This window comes from Stenella coeruleoalba (assembly GCF_951394435.1).
Source record: "Stenella coeruleoalba genome assembly, chromosome: 19".
NCBI lineage: Eukaryota > Metazoa > Chordata > Mammalia > Artiodactyla > Delphinidae > Stenella > Stenella coeruleoalba.
In genome coordinates this window covers 11,452,335-11,472,875 of record NC_137165.1, presented here as the reverse complement: position 1 = coordinate 11,472,875, position 20,541 = coordinate 11,452,335, and the positions used below count along the sequence as shown (strand labels likewise).

The 20,541-nt window shown below is 48.5% G+C and overlaps 2 protein-coding genes across 6 annotated transcripts in view; both read right to left on the bottom strand.

The window, feature by feature from the left end:
- Positions 1 to 10,141: 10,141 nt before the first annotated feature.
- Positions 10,142 to 18,917, bottom strand: FBXO39 (F-box protein 39; the record flags this gene model as incomplete). Of its 3 annotated transcripts, none has more annotated exons than XM_079903753.1 (3): positions 10,142 to 12,014; positions 12,392 to 12,568; positions 13,447 to 14,485. In XM_079903753.1, the coding sequence occupies 3 exons, from the start codon at positions 14,470 to 14,472 to the stop codon at positions 11,886 to 11,888; spliced, it is 1,332 nt and encodes a 443-aa protein (XP_079759879.1). In that variant the 3' UTR covers positions 10,142 to 11,885. The 3 variants fall into 3 exon arrangements, with proteins under 3 accessions (XP_079759879.1, XP_079759880.1, XP_079759881.1); XM_079903754.1 differs by adding an exon at positions 18,848 to 18,917 and having other exon boundaries at positions 11,873 to 12,568; positions 13,447 to 14,514; XM_079903755.1 differs by having other exon boundaries at positions 11,881 to 11,994; positions 13,447 to 14,472.
- Positions 14,493 to 20,541, bottom strand: part of XAF1 (XIAP associated factor 1) — an 84,599-nt gene continuing 78,550 nt past the window's right edge. For 2 of the 3 annotated variants that reach the window (XM_079903756.1, XM_079903758.1), the window contains 2 exons: positions 18,848 to 18,920; positions 14,493 to 14,552 (listed from right to left, as the gene is read on the bottom strand). In XM_079903756.1, coding sequence (XP_079759882.1) covers positions 18,864 to 18,920 — 57 coding nt within the window. In that variant the 3' untranslated portion in view covers positions 14,493 to 14,552; positions 18,848 to 18,863. Of the gene's footprint in view, positions 14,553 to 18,674; positions 18,735 to 18,847; positions 18,921 to 20,541 lie in introns of those variants that run through there. The other variant, XM_079903757.1, reaches the window with a different exon arrangement.

The window sequence follows — 20,541 nt, the reverse complement described above, 5'->3', positions numbered from 1 at the left end:
TGTTTTTTAACATCTTTATTGGAGTATAATTGCTTTACAATGTTGTGTTAGTTCTACCACTGCTTTTGATAGTAAAGTGAAGACAGTTTGCTGCACTGGAAACGGTTCCCCTAAAATCTGTAGGAAGGAAAGTATGTGTGACTGTTTCCCTTGGACCAGATGTGAGCCATTGGAGAGCGAAGACCTGCATAGAGCGATAATAAAACCTGTCCAAGGGCGCCACCAGGAGGGCAGCTGAGACTTAGCAGCAAGAAGCTGAAGCCTAGGCCTGCCCGTGGGCCTAGGAGAGGTCAGCTGCCAGTCCAGACCAAGGATGAGACCTATGGGTGACAGACCCAGGTAATGGTGTGGGCTAGAGGGTTGGGAAGAACTTACAAAAGAGCCCCGCTAGATGAACAGTCAGCTTTATACACATGCCAGACCCGGGGAGATTGTGTGGCAGGTCACACAGCACTAGTCAGAATAAGACCTTTCTTGCCCCTTTCCTCCTCCCTTTCCCTCCCTCATTTCAACTCCAGAGAAAGCAAAAGCAGCCTAGTGAGTGAGTGAGGAAGAGGATCTCAGGGTGTAAGAGCAATGGGGGAATGGAAACAGGCATTTGTCAGACACACACATTTCCCCTCCCCCCGCCACCACTTATGCACACTTTTTCCAGCTGCATGCTGTCTACCCAAAACACATCGGGAAGGTGCAAGGGAGACATTTTTAACCTTAAACTTTTAATTTTTTTGACTTGTACTTTTTTTGCATTTTTTATTGTGGTAAAATATACACAACATAAAATTTACCATTTTAACCATTTTAAAATGTATAATTCAGTGGCAGCAAGTACACTTACATTGTTATGCATCCATCTCCAGAAGCTTTTCTTCATCCCCAACTGAGACTAAAAAACTAAAAATAGAACTACCATATGATCCAGCAATTCCACTTCTGGGTATTTACCAGAGGAAAACAAAAGCACTAATTCCGAAAGATACATGCACCCCTACATTCATTGCAGCATTATTTACAATATTATTTACAATAGCCAAGACATAGAAAAAACCCAAGTGCCCATCAACAGACAACTGGTTTAAGAAGATGTGGTATAAATATATACAATGGAATATTATTCAGCCATAACAAAGAATGAAATCTTGCCACTTGCGACAACATGGATGGACCTAGAGGGTATTACGCTAAGTGAAATAAGTCAGACAGAGAAAACAAATACTACATGATTCCACTTATATGTGGAATCTAAAGAAACAAAACAGACAAACAAAACAGAAACAGACTCATAAATACAGAGAATAAATGGGTGATTGCCAGAGAGGAGGAGAGTGGGGGAATGGACAAAATAGGTGAAGGGGTTTAAGAGGTACAACTTTCCAGCTATAAATAAATAATTCAGGGGTTTCCCTGGTGGCGCAGTGGTTAAGAATCTGCCTGCCAATGCAGGGGACACGGGTTCGAGCCCTGGTCCGGGAAGATCTCACATGCCGCGGAGCAGCTAAGCCCATGCGCCACAACTACTGAGCCTACGCTCTAGAGCCTGCGAGCCACAACTACTGAAGCCTGCGCGCCTAGAGCCTGTGCTCCGCAACAAGAGAAGCCACTGCAATGAGAAGCCCACGCACCGCAACGAAAAGTAGCCCCCACTCGCCACAACTAGAGAAAGCCCGCGTGCAGCAACGAAGACCCAACGCAGCCAAATAAATAAATAAATAATTCACTGGGATGTAATGCACAGCATAGGGAATATAGTCAATAATATTGTAACAACTCTGTACGTTGACATATGGTAACCAGACTTACGGTGATCATTTCATAAAACATAAAAATATTGAATCACTATGTTGTACACCTGAAACAAATATTGTATGTAAATTATAATTCCATTTAAAAAATAGAGATATACAGTCCGGGGCTAGTACAACAGGTTGAAGAGTCCTCAAAGCGCAGGCTCCTTACCATACCATCCTAGTGTAGCTCCACCATCCCCATGGTCTAGGTCTAGAGTCTGGGTCCAGGCAGGAAGAAAGAGGAAAGGCAAAGGCTTTTGGAAAGATGGGGGAAATTGTCACTCAATCATTTTCTGTGTTCTGTGGTTCAGAAGAGTGTCCTGGTTGACAAAACCTGTTCTAAAAGACCAAGAAGCCAGAAGCATGGCAATGTCTCTCGGAAGGGCCAAACTGGTCCATGATCCTCATCTCCAAATACTGAAGTCACTCACACAAATGAAAAGACCTGAGATCAATTATCTAACTGGCTGAGCTTAGGCCACATGTGTGCTTTGTCAAACACAATCTTATGGGATAATTGTGGTTAAGCAAAAATTGGAGGGAGAGCTCCTTTGCCCAAAGCAGGATGTCTGAGAACACAGCTTCACCAACAGTCTCTCTCTGTAGCGTTCCCCAGGGGAGCCCAGGGAGCACAGTTTGAAAACAACTTATCCATCGTCCTCATTGTACAGATGGGAAAACTGAGGCCTGGGAAGAGGCAGGGGTGTGCACCAGGTGATCTGGGGCAGAGGTGGCAAGGGATCACAGGCTCCAACTGTGATCGGAGAGCTCTCCCATCCAGCAAAAGAGCTTTACAATTTGTAACGCGTTTTCACTGACAGGATCTGAAATGATGAAAGGAGGGCACAGAAGCAGGAACTGACTCGCCAGAGGGCACGTGGCTAATGAGTGACCGAGGCTTACTTGGACCTCGGGCTTCCAGATCCTGAAACCAGGATCTGTTGCCTAAAAGTATTTTTTACTTCAAAATTCATCTATAAATTTTTGCAAGCCTTTAAAAAATGTAAAAATTAGGAAGAATCTCACCTACTCCCTTGAAGCGGGAGGATTCGCTAACTGTAGCTGGGTTGTCACCTTCTCCATAGGGAAGCTACTATAGACCTCGATGCCTCCAGCAATGCCCCCTGCACAGGGAAACCCACTGAATCTTCGGCCAGTCAGCACTGGTATACTCATATCTATTGCACATCACTGGTGTGTGTGTGTTGGGTGGGGTACGGTTATTTGTTTGTTCAGTAACATCAAATACTTGCTGGGCTCCAATTTACAGTGTCAGGGACTGTGTTAGGCACTGAGATTAGAGATGAATTAGACAGAGCTTCCTGTCCTCGTGGAGCTCAATCCAGAGGCAGACGGTACAGTTAAACCACAAAGTCATTTTAGATAGTGGAAAGTGTGGTGATGGAAATACGATGATGAGATACCAGTGACAGGACGGGCTGCCACTTTAGATTGAGTGATGGGAGAAGGCCTTTCGGATGAGCTGAGATAAAGGTGAACAACAAGAAGGTGGCAGTCATGTGAGTATCTGGGGAAAACAATCTCATCTGGCCTTTTTAGTGAACAGAGAAAAGGCCAATGTGGCTGGAGAAAAGGGGAAGGTGGTACAAGAAGAGCCCAGGGAGGTGGACTGGGGTCACATCATGTAAGACCCTGTAGACCACGGTCAAGTTCAAGTTCTGGAGAAAGGCAAGTAATTAGGCACGGGCGACCTAGGTGGGGCTTCCCAGGAGGCAGTGGAAGAGCGGTCCAGGTCCATTCATTGAAATGCTCCCGCGAGTGGGCGGCGCGGCCCGAAGCTTTGGCTTTAGCCAATCAGAGCCTGGGGGCGGGGCCAGAGCCAGCAGCTAGTCGGCGACCCCTGCGGCCTACCTGTTCCTCGTCGCTTCTAACTCTCACCTCCTCAAATGAAACTGGTTGTTCTCCGGTTTCCTCGACCACCACGAAAGGAAACCCTGGTCTTCAGCGTCCGGGCCCCTGAAGCAAGCAGGCGGACGCTGGCTCCCACCCTCCGGGATCGCTTTCCCCGGTGTCTGGTCTTGTCTGCGGTGGGGGGTCGAGGCGGCGGCCGGGGGCGTCGCAGGGAGCTTGATGAGCCCCAGAGCCAGAGGGGCTGCAGAAGCCCGAGGTGGGAGGCCACGGGACAGCCCTGTGGCCTGACCCTCGCAGGACAGACCTGCAGCTTGCTTTTTTCGCTTAGTACGTCTTGAAGGGTGTCCACGTGGAGACATGAAGTCCCACCTCCGTCTTTAAATTGCTGCATGATGCAGAATTACCAGTGCTTATGTCACCCACTCCCAAGCTAATGGACTCTTTAGTTGATTTTACTTTTCTGCTATAACTAATGGTCCTTCAGGAAACATCTTTGTCATTCTTCTTGTACCTGTATTTCTCTACAGTTGTCTAATTCCTCAGTCACAGGCAGGCCATCAGTTACATAGGTGAGTGACAAAGTTAGGCTGTGACTTAGAAGGTTTCCCCTGGGGAGGAGGGGAAGGGGGTTGGATAAATTCCCTAGGAATGGTTGTGGCCGAAAAAGCACAAAGGCCTTGGGGTTAGACATGCTTTTGCTTCCAGTTTTGATAGTTACTTATTGAAGACTGGTAGGCGAGACCCCCAACCCCCCGGGGCCTTATTTTCCTCATCTGTGAAGAGGGGACACTGGGGTGGTGGTGAGAGGGGCTGGTAGAGTGATTTGTAAGGTCTGTTGCACTGAGAAGGCCTTATATTACCAGCCTGTGGTCTAAAAGTACACGAGAGAGTTGACTAAAATAATTGCACAGGTGTATCGGTACAATGATGTGTGTTCTTATTGGTGGCTTAGAAAAGAAAGAAGACATTTGCCTTATTTCTCAGTAAGGTGGGCAAAACAAAACATTTTACTTTGGAGTTCGGGCAGAGAGCCTTCTCCCGTGGGGCCCTCCATCCAGGTCCTCGGGCCTTCGGCCAGCAGGTAACCTGAGGGCCGGGGACAGGCTGCCCACTGGCTGGGCCCAGACCTCTCCCCTGCCCCCATCTCCTAGCCAGACCCTGCTGACTGCCTGATCTCTCGGCCCAAAGCTGGGGGCTCAGATGAAGCCCCCGCCCAGCCGCGGCACTTCTGGGAGTTGGGTAGGGCAGGGCGAGAACAGTGGCCACTCGAACCCCACGGGGGCTGTCAGAACTCTGAGGGCCCGAGAAGGTGGGTCTACCTGGACAACAGCTTGGCCACCCTCAGGCCTTGGAGCTGTGTAGGTCCTGGAGCTGGGGTGACCACTCTGTCCCAACTGGACGAGACCTCTCCTCGTCCGGACACCTTAATGGGCCTGTCAGGTGAGTGGAGCCCTGGTCGACAACGGGTGCCTCACCTGGACCAGACAACATTTGACAAAGGCCTTAATGGGTGAGCAGAGCCCCGGGTGAGGAGGGGTTGAAGGGCAGTGGTTGTCATTTCTACCAGACCTTGATCTCAGGAGATAGAAATGGTAGAATAACAGACCATATTTGGCCAATGGGAAGTGCGCACCACCTTTTGGCTGGCTGTTTATAGAAGGCCTGTCTATATAATACGAAAAAGCTACTCACAACTCACCACCCTCCACCCGCCACCACTTTTCAAAAGAAAACTTGCCCCATCTAGGCCTTCTAGATGTAAAGAGGTTGCCCACGGATAACAGTTAGAAAATCGCACACCTTGTAAATGCCTATTTGTTTTTTTAAAAAGTCGTAGGAAAGAAATGTCTTCTGGAAATGACATTTTGAAATGGAACAGTTAAATCACCTCTAGAGGTGACATCGGGGTGATCCAGGTCTACGTACGTCCCACACATACGTGGGTTAGAGGACATGGAGTGGCAGACCTTGAGGAGGAAGGAAGGAAGCTCTGTGCCAGACTGGTCACACTTGGGAGACATTTCCATGTCATAACCATTGTTCTGTGTGTGCAATTTATTCCTCACTGCTGTATAAATAGTTGACAATGCTAAGTGCTTTTCTGAAGTATCTAGTGGATGTTCTGAAGTGCCTGATATATGTTAAAAGTAGAGGTAGTAAAAAGACATTTTGAAAGTATCTTTTTGTTAAGATTCATATGAAATACTGTTATTTTAGGGGGGAAGGGATTGGCCAAACCACCTTTCTGAACAGTAAGCACTGTGGCTGTGCGCTGGCTCGAGAGGGAGGGATGTGTGTGGATGTGTTCATATTTACATTTTGAGGCTGACCACTGATGTGTGTGTATCTCTTTCGGCTGTACTATAGAGATACATTGCTGAGTAAGTCAATGGAAACATATCTCCTTGCTAATATTTTAATAGTATACATTGGATAATGAATTCTCTTAGAAGCATTATACTTTGTGTACTCTGTTGCTTTATCTCTCTTTTTTTTTTTTGAGGGGGGAGGGTCGCCAAGCCACGTGGCATGCAGAGATCTTAGTTCCCCACCTAGGGATTGAACCTGTGCCCCCCGCAGGAGAAGCATGGAGTCTTAACCACTGGACCACCAGGGAAGTCCCTATATCTCATTTTTAATTGAACATGAAGGGACTGCAGTATTTTAATCATAACTGACAATATCTTTAGCTAGAGGCCTGTTGCCAATTTTGTCTTATATGAAATGTTTGTCGCCAAGAAAGGCAGGATTACATTTTTTTCTTCTTGATTGAGTTGGTATAGTGTATTCTTGGTTATCAAAATACTCATATATTGAATAGCTTTGGGTCTTTGAAACAGTGATTATTCATGATGTGTGAAAAAGCGTGATACATAACTATACAATCTTAATTACATAAAAATGGATGTTTAGTTGTGTAGGTACATACATGGGACCTAGAAGGACACGTCAAACTGTAAACTGTGATTATGGGTGACTATTTTTGCTTCTTGTGTTTTTCAGTTTCCTATTACGCACATTAACTTTTAAGAAATATTTTTAAAATCTGTAAACATTTTACTTTGAAACAATTATTTAGGGACTTCCCTGGTGGTGCAGGGGACTCCATGCTCCCAATGCAGGGGGCCGGGGTTCGATCCCTGGTCAGGGAACTAGATCCCGCATGCATGCCACAACTAAGAGTTTGCATACCACAACCAAGGAGCTGGCAAGCCGCAACTAAGGAGCTTGCCTGCCGCAACTAAGACCCGGTGCAACCAAATAAATAAATATTTTAAAAAGCAATTATTTACTGTAAACGAAGGTGGACTCACACCCCGACAAGATCTTATTTTAAATCATTCAATGGTGAGTGCCTCTGCTGTGCCTGGCACAGTTCTACGCACGCAGGATACACAACGAACAAAGCAAAAATGTATGCTCTCAAGGGGCTTACACACCACCTGAGCATTTGAGATTTTCTGTGTGGCTGTCTAGACTGTTTTTTAAAATCTGTACTTTTGCAAATGTAGAGGAATAGGAATCAGATTAATTTTCTAAACACCACCCAGGGAAGGCAGGCAATCTCTGTGTGTGATATTCATCCAGTGAACTAATACAATTCTGTGGCCTCCAACTGCAAATCCAATTTTCTGTAGGTCCCCTCTCTGGAATAGCTCTTTGGGTCACTTGTATAAAGGCGTAAGTATCCATCAAAGAAGCGGACTATTTTGTGTTAATAAAAGATTGTTTCTATCAAGTTACCGCTGGTGACGTTTTTTTCTGAAACAATGACATCATCCTAAAAACATCATAACGATGAATTCATATTGTACTGTTTTACTCCAATACTTGGTTCTTAAGAGATCTGTTGGACCCGGCAGCATTTCTAAGCTAAACACAGTAAAACAAAAGTTTTCATTGCTCCTCTCCTCCACATGCTCCTGTGCTCAATGGAATTACAGTATGATTGACTCCAAATCTTTTTGCTGTGGGAGGCGATACGTGGTAAGTGAGAGAATGGCTTTGGAGTTGGGCTGGGTTTGAGGCTCACTTCCAAAGCTTCCTAAGCGTGTGACCTTGGGCAGGTTCATCATGCTAAGCCTCAGTTTTCTTCTCTCTCTAAAAGAGGGATATAACAGTCTCTACCTTCAAGAGCTGTAGTGAGGACTAAATGAAACTGTGAATTAATACCTATCGCATAGTAAACACTCAACCAGTGATCACGTTAATTATCTGTCTGGCATGGGCTGAGTAGGGACGGGGAGGGGAACTGGGTTCTTCCCGTTTTATCCTTAGGGTTGGGAGAAAGAGTTCTGGGTTCTGAATCAGAAAACCGTAGTATTGGTTCTGCCACGAAATGGCTGTATGACTTTGGGCAAGTGACCTTCCTTTGCTGAGTCTGTTTCCTCATTTGTTAAACAAGATAAAAGCCAACATTTGTTGAACGTCCAAGGGATAGGCTTATGTGTGGCATTACATGTATTAAATCATTGATCCCTCACAGCAGACCCGGGTGGGAGGTGCTATTATTTTTCCATGCACAAACAGAGCTGTTAACACTCGGGGGGACAGGGAATACTTGCCAAAGCGCACACAGCAAGTGAGGGGCAGCTCAGAACTCAAACCCAGGCAGCCTGGCTTGGAAGCCCAGGCTGAGGAATGTGGCTATTCACACCGGGTTCAGTGTCACACACCCCATCCCAGCATTATTAGTCTTTCAAGGACCTTAGTGATACACTGTTCAGCTTTTCCCATTTGACAGACAGCAGAAACTAAGACCTGAGCAGGATAAAGAACTTATGCAGGGTCACACAAATTAGTGGCCTAAGTGGACCAAGAACCCAAGTCTCAGAACCCTTCCAGCCCAGAGAGTCAGAGGTCCGCCCCTGAGAGTCTTTTCAAAAACGAAAAACTGCACTTTCATTGTCAGTTTGCCTGGGGTAACCGTTTACACCTTAGTCTGATCACAGCCCTACTTTCCTCCTATTTTCGTAAATTCTGAGGAGCTGACCCCAGTCACTTGGTGGCCGGGGCTTCATCAGCCCCGCCAACAGCTGAGAGGAGGCACTGGGGAGTCAGAATGTGCTTCCTGCTCGTCCATACAAGACAGGACGTGCCAGTTTCTTCTGCGCGTTTCTGCAAAGAACCGCATGCTCTCTGTGGACCCTCAGCGGGGGAGGCGTGTGGGAGCAGCCCTCCGGCCTCTTGCCCTGCACTGGAGGACAGGCGTGGATAAGCTGTCACCCAGCCAGGCCACAGGTCTGTGTCTCCACCTACCACGGCGCCTCTGAAAGCGGTAAATTAAAAAGCGGATACCTGTTAAAAATCCGTGGGTTCGGAAACCTCGTGTGCTCTGCACGTTCCCACTAGGACTCTCCCGGGCTTGTTGCTGTTTCGATTCCTCGGGGAACAGGAAGGTCTGTGCGGTAGCTCTCTGTGTGGTCAGGGGAATCTTTGAGGGTCCTTGAGACATGTTTTCAAGAGATCCACTAATAGCAAGACGTTACGTGCCTTTTTCACTTTAATTCTCTCTGGAGTTTTGCGGAGGCTCCCCGCACGGCGTCTGACGTTACGACAGACCACAGAAACCCGGATGAGAACACAGCTGTCTGCTATTAAGCGGGATGTGCAAGAGATTTGCAAAACTGGAAAACAAATCCACTCTTTTATGGAAAACGTGTTCATAAAAATGTTACTTCTGTTAACATGTTTTCCATAAAAGAGTCCTCTATGCTTAGATCCTGTGTTTGGGGACGAAAGGAAACTAACCAGAACTGGTCCACAGCATGAATAAATCATTACACCAATCAATCAATCAGTCAGTCTCCCAGGTGGTCTGCACTCCAGCTGAGCCTTCCCTCTCCCCTAAAGCAAGCTGCCTCATCTCTGGTCCACAGGCACTAGATGGCTCCCAAGGGCCCTTCTGGCTTCAGCAACTAAGACCTGGGAGCTCTCCTTAGATTATAACCAAGCAGGACCCTATGGGGCCTTTCTGGGACAGATGCCCCTTACCCTCTGCCACCTCTTGTCTGTAGAAAAACTTTAGCCAAAGAATAAATTTAATCAGACAAGAAAATGCAGAAAGAAATGCAAACAGTCAAAGAAGACAAAATAATCATAGTTTAACCATTAAGGAAAGTCAAGGACATATAGTTCCTCCTCAAGGGCTACAGATAATATTCTGAGCCATATCCTTTGAGCTGTTTTACAGATACTGAAACCTCCACCAGGTGGAAGAAGTAACCTACATGATGACCAGACTGTGGCCATGACATGAGCTGCTCCATCTTGCACAATTTCAAGAACTGGCCTCAAGGAAATGGGAACAAAGCGACCCTGGAACTGAAGATTAACTGTACTTAAAACAATCAAGATGAGGCTGATCAGACCTCCGCATGACCAATTTCAAGGTGACTGTTGGAGCTGACTGTGCTGTTCTGCATGTAGCCCCCCACCCACCTGTGCACCCCTAAAACTCCCCTTTAAAAGCTCTTGCCCCTGATCAACAGTGGGGAGTTGGTTCTTTGGGACATGAGTCCACCTTCTCCCCAGGATTGCTGGCTTCCTCAACAAAGCTATCTTTCCTTTTACCCAACACTTGTCTCTCAGTATTGGATTCTTGAGTGACAAGCAGCAGAACCCAAGTTTGGTAACAAGATAGGGACTCCACACCACTTGCCAGTGTTGATCTTTTCTGAATGTTCATGAAACAGGAACCATAGGCACCCAACAGCATTGCGGGGACATTCAGATATGACAGTGAATGTGGAAATCCTGTGAAAATTGAAAAGCACTGGATAAATATGAACTTGAACAAAGACCTGAAAAGCTAAGCATAAATATGGACACAACATACAAAAGATAAGATAAAATCGCAAGTGAGACACTTGTCAAAATGTTCTGAGATACATTCATTTTTATCTATTGGAAACCCCCCCATAAGCAACTATATGCACAAAAATCTCAAAAGACCAAAAGCAATCTATGTCAATGGCATGGGCTCAGGAATTTACCCTTATTCCCCGTTTAAAACCCATCAGATTTCCCTGTGACTATAAAAATAACACATGGTCTTTGTAGAAAATTTGAGAGATAGGGGAAAGCATGAAAAGGGAAATAAAAATCACCCATAATCCCACCACCCAGAGATAACTATTAAGATTTTTGGTATATCTCTTCTATGCTTAAAAAAACCCCTGTAGGGCTTCCCTGGTGGCGCAGTGGTTGAGAGTCCGTCTGCAGATGCAGGGGACGCGGGTTCGTGCCCCGGTCCGGGAAGATCCCACATGCCGCGGAGCGGCTGGGCCCGTGAGCCATGGCCGCTGGGCCTGTGCGTCCGGAGCCTGTGCTCTGCAATGGGAGAGGCCACAACAGTGGGAGGCCCGCGTACTGCAAAAAAACCCACAAAACTGTGTTTGTGTTTTTACATGATCGGTATCACGCTAAACACAGTTTCACTTAACATCACATTAGGAATAGTTCTCCAGGACATTACAGATTCTTTGTGAATATGAGTGTAAAGGCCACTTCTGGTTCAGCCCCACATGAGAACTGAACGTTTGTAGCAGGCTGGGCGCCATGCTGCCTGGATGGGGAATAAAGGAGACCCCAGAAAAGCAGATGTGGGAGACCCAAGTCCACAACACTGATAAATTAGGGGCTGATCTCCTGTGGGAGGGAGTTCCCGCTCTGAGCAGGCTCCTTCTAAACAAGGGAATTTCCCTGCTTCACTCTAGGATGTGCTGGTGAATTTCTTTCATCTGAGATCAGGCCTGGCCAGCGTCAGTGGCAGAAGGCTCTCATGTGAAGGTCAGCCGGGATAGAAAGTGTTTCTGAACTGACGCTGACAGTCAGTGGAAAATGCAGCTCCATTTGCTCTCTGGCTACTTACACCTTTTCCGGAGGGAGATTAGCAAGAGTCAGGGTCCCCGAGTAAGACACTGCTCCAAGCGGCTTTGGGCTTTCAGTTCTGTGGCTGAGTGAGGGTCAAAAAGCAAAACCAAATGACAAAAAAAAGAAATCACACCCAGATAGTTGGTAAATATAGCACTTTAAAGTCACCTGGGGTCTTCACATGACCAGAAGTCCCAGCCGTTGCTGGGGTGTCATGTTGGTGTGAAACTAGCAAAGAGGAGAGAGAGGAGAAAGAGGGCTGGGGGTAAGGGATGCCCGAAGTGTCATTCTGTGAGGCTCGGATTGTCAAGGTCAAAGTGCTCTTGGCTTTCTTCCTCTGGAGAGCGCTCCTTACGTCATGCAGTAAGCGACGGAAAAATAGTTAAACTCTGAATCGATCAGCATTCTGTACTTCCTGTAAATATGCCGCAGTGTCCTGTCCTCTTCAGGCGTCTCATATCTGTTTGTATAAATTCTCACCTGTGCCGATAGACAAACACCCCCGCGTGTGCGCACGCACACACACACACGCGCACACACACACACACACACACACACACACACACACACAGTGGCTACATCACCCAGACCCCAAAGACAATCTGAATGATGTACACGTACAATTGTTGGCAGAACCAGGAAAAGCCCAAGCCCAGCTAAGGATGAAACCTCCAGATTCCCTTCCGTGAGATTGTTAACTTCCAATGGACGGACTTGTGAGACATCCAGCCCCCATGCCCTGCCTCGCTCCTGACCTTCATCCCAGAGCAGGAACGCTGGGGCTGGACGCCTGCCCGCCCAGGGGCCTGGATGCCCTTGCCCGATCCCCGTGGAACCCACCCCGGGCGGGCTCTTACCTTGAGTGTGCGCAGGGCACACCGCCCTTCTTCCTGACTCTTCAGGATCTGCTCCACAAAGTTAACATCAAGGAAAGCCCAGATGTTGAAGTAAAACAACTCCCTGCAGGATAAGATGAGGAGGTGCAGCTCCTCGTCCAGAGACTCATGGTTGTTGTTGAACTCAAAACTTAGTTTCTGGAAAAGCACCAGAGGGGAAGACGGATGTGGACAGAGATGCTGGGACTGGTTGGATCATTCCATAACACTTTCATGACCCGGCTTTGGCCTGGTAGCCCATGGTGGTTCAAGTGCTTTAGATAAGGGGCACTGGACAAGCAGTGGTCGGAAGAAGGGATTTGGGAATGAAAGTGATCTCATCCAAATTTATGAGACTTGGAGTTTCAAGGCAATGTATCTGGAGTCTGGAGACCAAAGTGGTGGTCCTGGCCCTGCGATGGACTAACCAGGTGGCCATGGGCAGCACCGAATGGCTATGATGTCAGCCTGCCCACTGCAGGGCTGTGTGAGCATCAATGAGCTCTTAGCACTCTGTCATCCCTCACTGTTCGTAGTGGTACTTATACGCTTGAGTATCAACCCTCACAGCTGAGAGGTCTTCGGCGTGGGGACAAAATGATCCTGATTTTATAGATGGGGAGCTGCCCACACCTCTGAGCTCTTCTGTAACTTGGGACAAATTTGGCTTTTTGCCTGGTGTGGAGTCACACTGGGGCCTGTGTGCTGCTGTGGCTGGGTGGAGAAGCAGAAGCTGCTGACCTGCTTCTCACCTGTAGAGGCACCTGCGCGCTCAGGCCTCACAGCTCTGAGCCAGGGATATAGGCGCTCTCCTTGGTTGACAGACAATCAGGAATTGGTTCCACGTCTAGGAAGTGAGCAGTAGCTTTTGTCCTCTGCTGCGGTCTTGGGGACCGGGCGAGGCTTAGTTTGGTGACGTTTCCCAGAACCTCAATTTGACCTTGAGTGAGTGTGTGCAAGCCCAGGCAAGAGCAGGGAGCAGGAACCTGAGGGGCAGCCGCTCCTCACAAGCCTCCCAGCCCTCAGCTCATACCTACCTGCAGAGTGTGCCGGAAGGTGGGCAGGAGATCCGTCAGAGTGGGCTTCATGGACCAGTCGGGGTTGCTGAAAGAGCAGTTTCGCAGACTGATGCTCCTGATCGGGATCTCCTGTAGGAGGATCCGGGCCAAGCGCTCATACTGCACGACTTTCTCAAAGACGAAGTTGACTTTCAGCTTGGTGGCGTACCTGGCCAGCTTGGCCCAGGACATGCCCCAGACGACCTGCCCGTGGGGGTCATGAACGTGGCACTTGATGTTCATGCTCCAGAGGGTGCCGGCATTGTTCTCACCCAAGTTCTCCAGCAGCTCATCGGAGATGCAGTTGTAGTTGAGGGTCAGGGACACCAGGTTGCGGAACGTGGCCATGGTCTGGTTGAACTGGGGGCTGCTGTAGACAGCGAGGCGGTGGCTGAAATAGTCCTCGATGTTGAGCTCTGACACCGCACTCTCTGTCCGTAAGTAGCTCAGGGAGTTGAGGATGTCGCAGCCCTGCTCCACGGTGAGCCTGGCCCCTTTTAGGTTGAGATGATCCAGGTGTTTGCCCATTTTCTTCAAGAAGGAGCTCAAGCTTTTCAAGAACAAGCTTCTGACGCTGTTCCTCCAGACCAGGCGGTCCAGTTCCAGGTACTGGATGGAGAGAGATTTCAGACGGTTGTTTCTCTTGCCCAGACACGACAGAAGGCCTTGCATGGTGACCTGGAACTTCTTGGTCAGGACAACGCTGTAAGGAGTCAGGAATTTGATCTCCAGGTGCTCCAGATAACGACCAAATTTCTTAACATACCAAACAGCCGACTCAAATTCGTACGCGTGTACCCTGGAATGTCTCCCACTAAATGTGATGGCCCTGTATCGCCAGAGGTCGGCCGAATACATCATCTGGTTCCACCTTCTGCAGACAAGGGCTGCTCTGGACCTGTCCTTGTCTCCCAGCCACCAGAAAATACGATGTAGGCACACATCGGGCAGGGTGGCCCAGCAGCTCTGGTCTTGGGGCTGGGTCAGTTGGCCTTCTTCGTCCATCAAGGAACCGGGATGTCCACTGCAGCTGTGTGGTAGGCAGGGCTTCCAAAAATGAGGAAAGAAAAGCAATCACTTGTTTTCTGTGGGGAGTAAAAAGGAAGAACCATTACCTGCCAAACACGTATTAAACCCAATGGAACAAACTTGCACTATGGCCCCATGTGTTGGTACTGGGCTGGTGCAGGGGATGCAATGATAAATCCACCATACTGTGCACACCTGCAAGGAGTCACAGCCTATCAGGGGTCTGTCAGGGACATAGACCAGGACTCAATGACAGCACTGTGGGAGGCATGAAAATCCTCAGGCATATTCATGGTGCAGGGTGGCACAAACGGGGGTATTAGTTCTGTCTGTGTAAGAAGAAGTAGAGAGGGCTGCTCAGAGGAGGTGGCATCTGAGCTGGGTTTTGCAGGGTGAGTAGGATTTGCAAGGCAGACAGGTTGGTGGTGGAGGAACTGGTATATTCCAGGCAGAGGGAACAAGATGGGCAAAGCCACAGAACTGTGAGTATGCGTGATGTGTTCACATTCACGGAACTAAAAATTGCTTGGAGCTTAACTTGTGAGGGTCGGGGAGTGATGGAACTGGAGCTGGAGCAGTGGGAAGTGCTGGTTCAAGGGCATCATTCAAGATGTTCTGAATGATGTGATAAAGGCCGTGTCCTACAGCCAGGGATTCTCACTGTCCCCTCTCCCTAAGACTTTGGAATTCTGACATCTTCTCTGGATGAGAATCAGTGTCTGTGTTGAGCAACATTGCTGATGGCTCTGTTTATATTCAAAAGGTGCAGCAGCAGAACAAAAGTGGAGAACATCAGCTGAGGTCAGGGCAGGTCGAAGGATCACACGCCCAGAAGCGACGTGGTCAGTCTTGAGGTAAAGAAAGAATACTCTGGGGGAATGGAGGAAGGATGGTCCATAGTAGAGGCCAGGCTTGAAGCCTGGGACTAGGGTGGCATTATAGTGGGAATCGGGGTGGGTAGACATGATTTGGTAACTGGTGAACACCTGAACTGGGAGGACTGAAAGGTCTCTGACTTGGCTGTTGGATTGCAGGTGGTATCCCCAGCCAGGCTAGGGAGTCCCAGGGAAGAACTGGGCTAAGGCCCCGCCAGATACACTGAGCCCTCGGTCAGACTTTTCATAGCCATCTGCTGTAATCTTCATAGCTTTGCTTTCAATGCTTCCCCTGCCTGAGAACTACCTTCCTTTTCTTTATGTCTCCCAAACCCCCCATTTTTAAAGTTCAAGCCCTACCACTCCATAAAGCTTTTATTGGCTTCTTTACCAGGTAACCCAAGATCATTCATTGTGGTTCACAAAAACTCAGAGCTGGAAGAGATCTGAAAATTGATTTTTTTTTTTTAACCCGTGGAAACTAGGCACAGAGAGGTGAAGGGGCTTGCCTATGGTCACACAGCAAGTTAGTAACAAGACTCAGGCTAGACCTGGGCTTTCTTACTCTTTCTCTTATACTTTTTTCCTACGTCCACTTTTCAGGCCTTGGGTTCAGAGGGACAAGTTAATCATAATTTTCAGTTCGGGACAGACACTTGTCTGTGCAAGACCGCTCTTTGATTCTATTTATTCATTTATTCCCTTTTAATTCTATGTCCCACTCCATTGCTCCCCACCACAGGCAACTATTCCAGCGTGTTTGATGCGCTGCTTTTTGGTTGTGTGCGCGCTTGCCAAATGTGTGTTCAGCGTCCGTAAGCATCATTCACGTTGCCCTGCGTACGGCTCACACGGCATCTGTCATCTGAATAGACCCGGCGGTGGGTATCCCCTTCTCTCTCTTACCCACTCTCCCTGTGATGGACCCCCAGGCCTCTTCCAGCTCCCCACGACAGCACAGTGGCGATGAGCATCCTCAAGCAAGCTCCCGTAGGGGACCTATTTGGGGGTCTTCCCCTGTGCCTCTGTCCTCCCTACCCCATGATCACCTACAGAACAGTTTGGTCCCTGCCTCCAGCCGGCCCTCCCATCTCCCACCCAGACAGACTTCCACACGGGAACTGGTAGCAGCCTGCCCCCACCCAGGACACAGGGCTCCAGTGGGGTCAGCCGGCTCCCCTTCTCTTTCCCCTCTCTCTGTGTCCATCCTTAGTATAATCTTAGTATAATCTAAGCCTTTCTCTCCCAGAAACCCACACACTCCTTGAGACTAGGGACAGCCTCATTCTTCTTTTGAGGAAGTTCTTAAACATTTAACTAATGAAGAAATAAGATTGTGTCTTCAATCACATATAAACTGCCCGGGGCTAGGGGACTCCACGGCACTTAGTAAGGAGCCAGTCACCTAAGAGATGCTCAAGAAAAGCTAAACCAGGGACTTCCCTGGCGGTCCAGTGGTTAGGACTCCTCACTTCCACTGCAGGCGGCACCAGTTAGATCCCTGTTCAGGGAACTAAGATCCCACAAGCCTCCCAGAGCGGTCAAGGGAAAAGAAAAGAAAAGAAAAGAAAAGAAAAGAAAAAAGAAAAGAAAAAAGCTAAACCAGTTAGAAAGCTAATCGAAGCCCTTTGACCCAGCAAGGTCACAGGGTCTGAAGAATTATACGACACTTTAAGCCATGGGGGGCAGGGGGATTGGAAGAACATCTTTGGTGGGCTGGAAAAGGTGTTGCAAGTGGTCCAAAAGTCATGTCACCGCCTGGAACCTCCCCTCTTGCAGCTTAGTGGGTTGGATCCTGGTTCTGTCAACTGCGGTATGTGACCTTAGGCAAGTTAATTAATTTATTTATGCCTCAGTCTCCACATCTGTAAATATGGGTAATAATAGTACCTTTCTCCTAGCGTTGGGGGGATTAAACGGGCTGATATACGGAAAGCACCAGAACAGTGCCTGGCACACAGTAAATGTTATTATACAAGTGTTTGCTGCCATCAGAATGTGGGTGGCAAGGTGCTTCCAAAACATCCCTGTAGGGAAGGTATTTACAAATGGGAGGTTAGGAAAGTGTCCCGGTGAGATGGCGTGCTAGGTGGGGAGCGGGATTCCAACCCAGCCTAAGGACGCTGGAACCTAGGCTGGGTTTACCACGTCACACAGCTGCCGAGCCTGGGAGGAAACCTACGTGTCCGATCACCCGGGGAGGGGAGGTGGCCCAGGAGCCTTGCGTGGGCGGCAGGTGAGGAGGGCAGCCCCGCACCCCCGCGCTGGCCTCGGGGCGTTCTCGGCCTGCGCCCGCTCGCGTCGCCTTACCCGCCGCTCGCTGCTCGGGCTGCTGGGACCGCGAGCGCCGGCCTGCTGCGCCCGCGCCGCCTCGGCTCCGACGCCACCGGCGGTGGGCTCCGCGCCCGGCCCCGCAGGGGCTAGAGGCCGAGGGGCCGGCCGCCTTTGTGACGCGCCCCCACTTGCCGGGCTCTGCTCAAGCCCGCGGCCGCGGGGCCCAAACCTGGGGCTGCCAGCTCAACCGATCGTGCGCGTGCGGGTCAAGACGGGTCCCCGCGCAGGTGGCCCGGGAAGGCGCCCTGGCCGGGGGGACCAGAGGCGGAAGGCTGGGCCCCGCGACCCCTGCCCGTCCCTCCTCTTGCGAGGAAGAGGTTCTGCCCCCAGACTTGGGGCGCAGGCCCGCGCAGTCGCCACCTTTCCTGTCCTGACCCATCCTCGGGGTCCTGTCCAGTCCCGGGGACCCAGCATGCGGGGCCTCTCTTCGGGAAACCACTGTCGCTGCCGACCTAAAGAAAGTCTTAAGCAAACCTGACTTCGACAACTTGACAAAGCTTGAGAAATGCCCCACTTTTCCAGTTTCGGGAGGGTGGGGTGTCCTGGGCCCTTCCTTCCCTGGTGGGGTCTGGGGTCTCCCCACGGGCCAGGCAGAAAGGTAGCGTGTGCTGTTTGCTGGGAGGTGGGCTGCATCTCTAGGTGTCTCCCAACTAACAGCCCTCACTAGCACGTCTTTGTGCTTTCTGGCTCTCCCCTGCCACCCAGCCTCATTTTTCTCTTCCTTTCTCCCCTTTCTTCTTTGCTGCCACTCCCCTTTCCTTGCCGTGCTAGCCGCTGCCATCCGTGGCCCTGGAAAACCAATGAAAAATCTACAAAAAGGTGGAGGACAAGTTTTCAGGGAGGGCTTTTTTATTCTTCGGGGACAAAGCTGGGTTCCCTAAGGTGTCCAGGCTGTGTGGAGCCTAGACGCTTGATCAGAATTCTCAGGCAGAAGGGTCAGAGCCCTTTTTTCTTCTGGTTTATCTGGAGCTCTTGGGGAAACCAACATCTCGGCTCAAAAGGAGGAAAACAGAATCCAAACCTTTTCTTCTACAAGAAAGAAACCCAGTGAATAAAACCCATCTCTTTTCACAAGGAAAGACTAGCACAGAAAGCAAGCAGAAAAACCAGGGTAAAAACAAAATCTTCTAAATCCATTGTACCTTTTCTTTTCCAAAGCTAGCTGGAACTTCTCGCTTGTTTTCCTTTTGATGAAGCTAACCACCAGCATTTCTCCTAAAGAAATGGACATTAAAGAAGGTCAGTGTGTTTAAAGTGGGGAGTGTTAGTTCCTAGGATATCTCTGGGCAATCCTATCCCCAGTTCCCGGAGCAGGAACCCTGAGCTACAGATGGCATAGAAAATGTATGGAGCCCAGTGAGCCATGAGGGGTCTATGGGAGGCTTGGGACAATGTTTAATAGAGGCCTATCTATCACCATGAGGCGGGTGGATGAACAGTTTAGAGGATACCCACACCATGGACTCTTATGCCATTAAAAAGCGGGGGGCAACATCATTTGACTTGGAGGGATGTCCTTGGGTATTGATGAATCATAACATTAAGATGCAAAGAAATGTGTATAATTGGACTCCAACTGTGTATGTGTGTGAGTGGTTATACAACAGAGTTGCCAGATAAAATACAAGATGTCCAGTTAATTTCAGAGAAACAAAGAATGTTTTTTGTATGTCTCATGCAATTATTTTATAGTTATTTCTGTCCCAAGTAATGAATTTTTATTTGCTAAATTCGGCGAGCCTATTATGTAAGGATGGAGGGAAGTACGGAAGGAAATTTCAAAGTGTGGGAGGCAAGGAAATACTGCGCTAATAACACCCCCAGCAAGTACGAAATTCACTCAGCTTTGTAAAATCAGGTGCTGTGTGCATACAGAGAAGAAGTTAGAAAAAACGAGATCTAGGTCTACTTTTTTGTAAGGAGTGTGCATCATATATTCAGTGAAAAAGGCAAATGGCAGAGTAATGAATATAGGAAGATGATATATAGGGGAAAAGAAAAAACAATTCAAACCCCATAGAGGCTTGCTCGTGTTTGTGTGAACAGTTAAAGCTTTGGGAGGACACCCACCAGGATACTGAAACTAGCATCTCAGGGCGTGGGACTGGGGAAGGGGGGTGGGGGTGGGGGAGGATGCGCTTTATCTTTCTATTTGTTTGTATGGTATCATGTCAACTGGTTACAACAAAATCTAGTATTTAGTAGTATCTAGTACTTTTGTATTTTGAAAGACATCAAATAATGAAAGCTTTTTTTTTTTTTTGAGTGAGGCATCCTGTTTGGGGCTTAAAAGCATAAGCTTTGGAACTATATACACATGTATTTTAGGCTGGATTCTGCCACTCTCTAGTTGTATAATCCTGGGGAAGCTACTCAACCTTTCTGTCTGGCTTCCTTATCTGTAAGATAGGGATAAAATACCTGCATGTTTTTTATAATGATTAACCATTTGTAAAGAGCTTTGCATTGTAACTGGTGCATAATGGTTAACTACCTCATACTAATTCTTATTATTATTGGAAAATAATCTAGGATGTAAAAAATCAGGCTTTTGAGGCTGCAAATCCTGATCTGCTGGAGGTAAGATACCAACTGACTTAGTATCTTGACCAAGGCTCTCATCTCTGGGCCTGGATTGCCTTATCTACGCTATGACCTAGACAGCTAGATTGGGTATGCTCTGTCCATTTGTTTGCTCCACAGTTTTGGGGCATTTGCTGTGGTTATTCCCTGGGCTGCGAACTGGAGATACAGAGATGAAAGATCTGGCTCTGCCTTCAGAGGTGGGAGATGATGCACATATATAACCAGGTGATAGGTGCTATGAGAATGGATT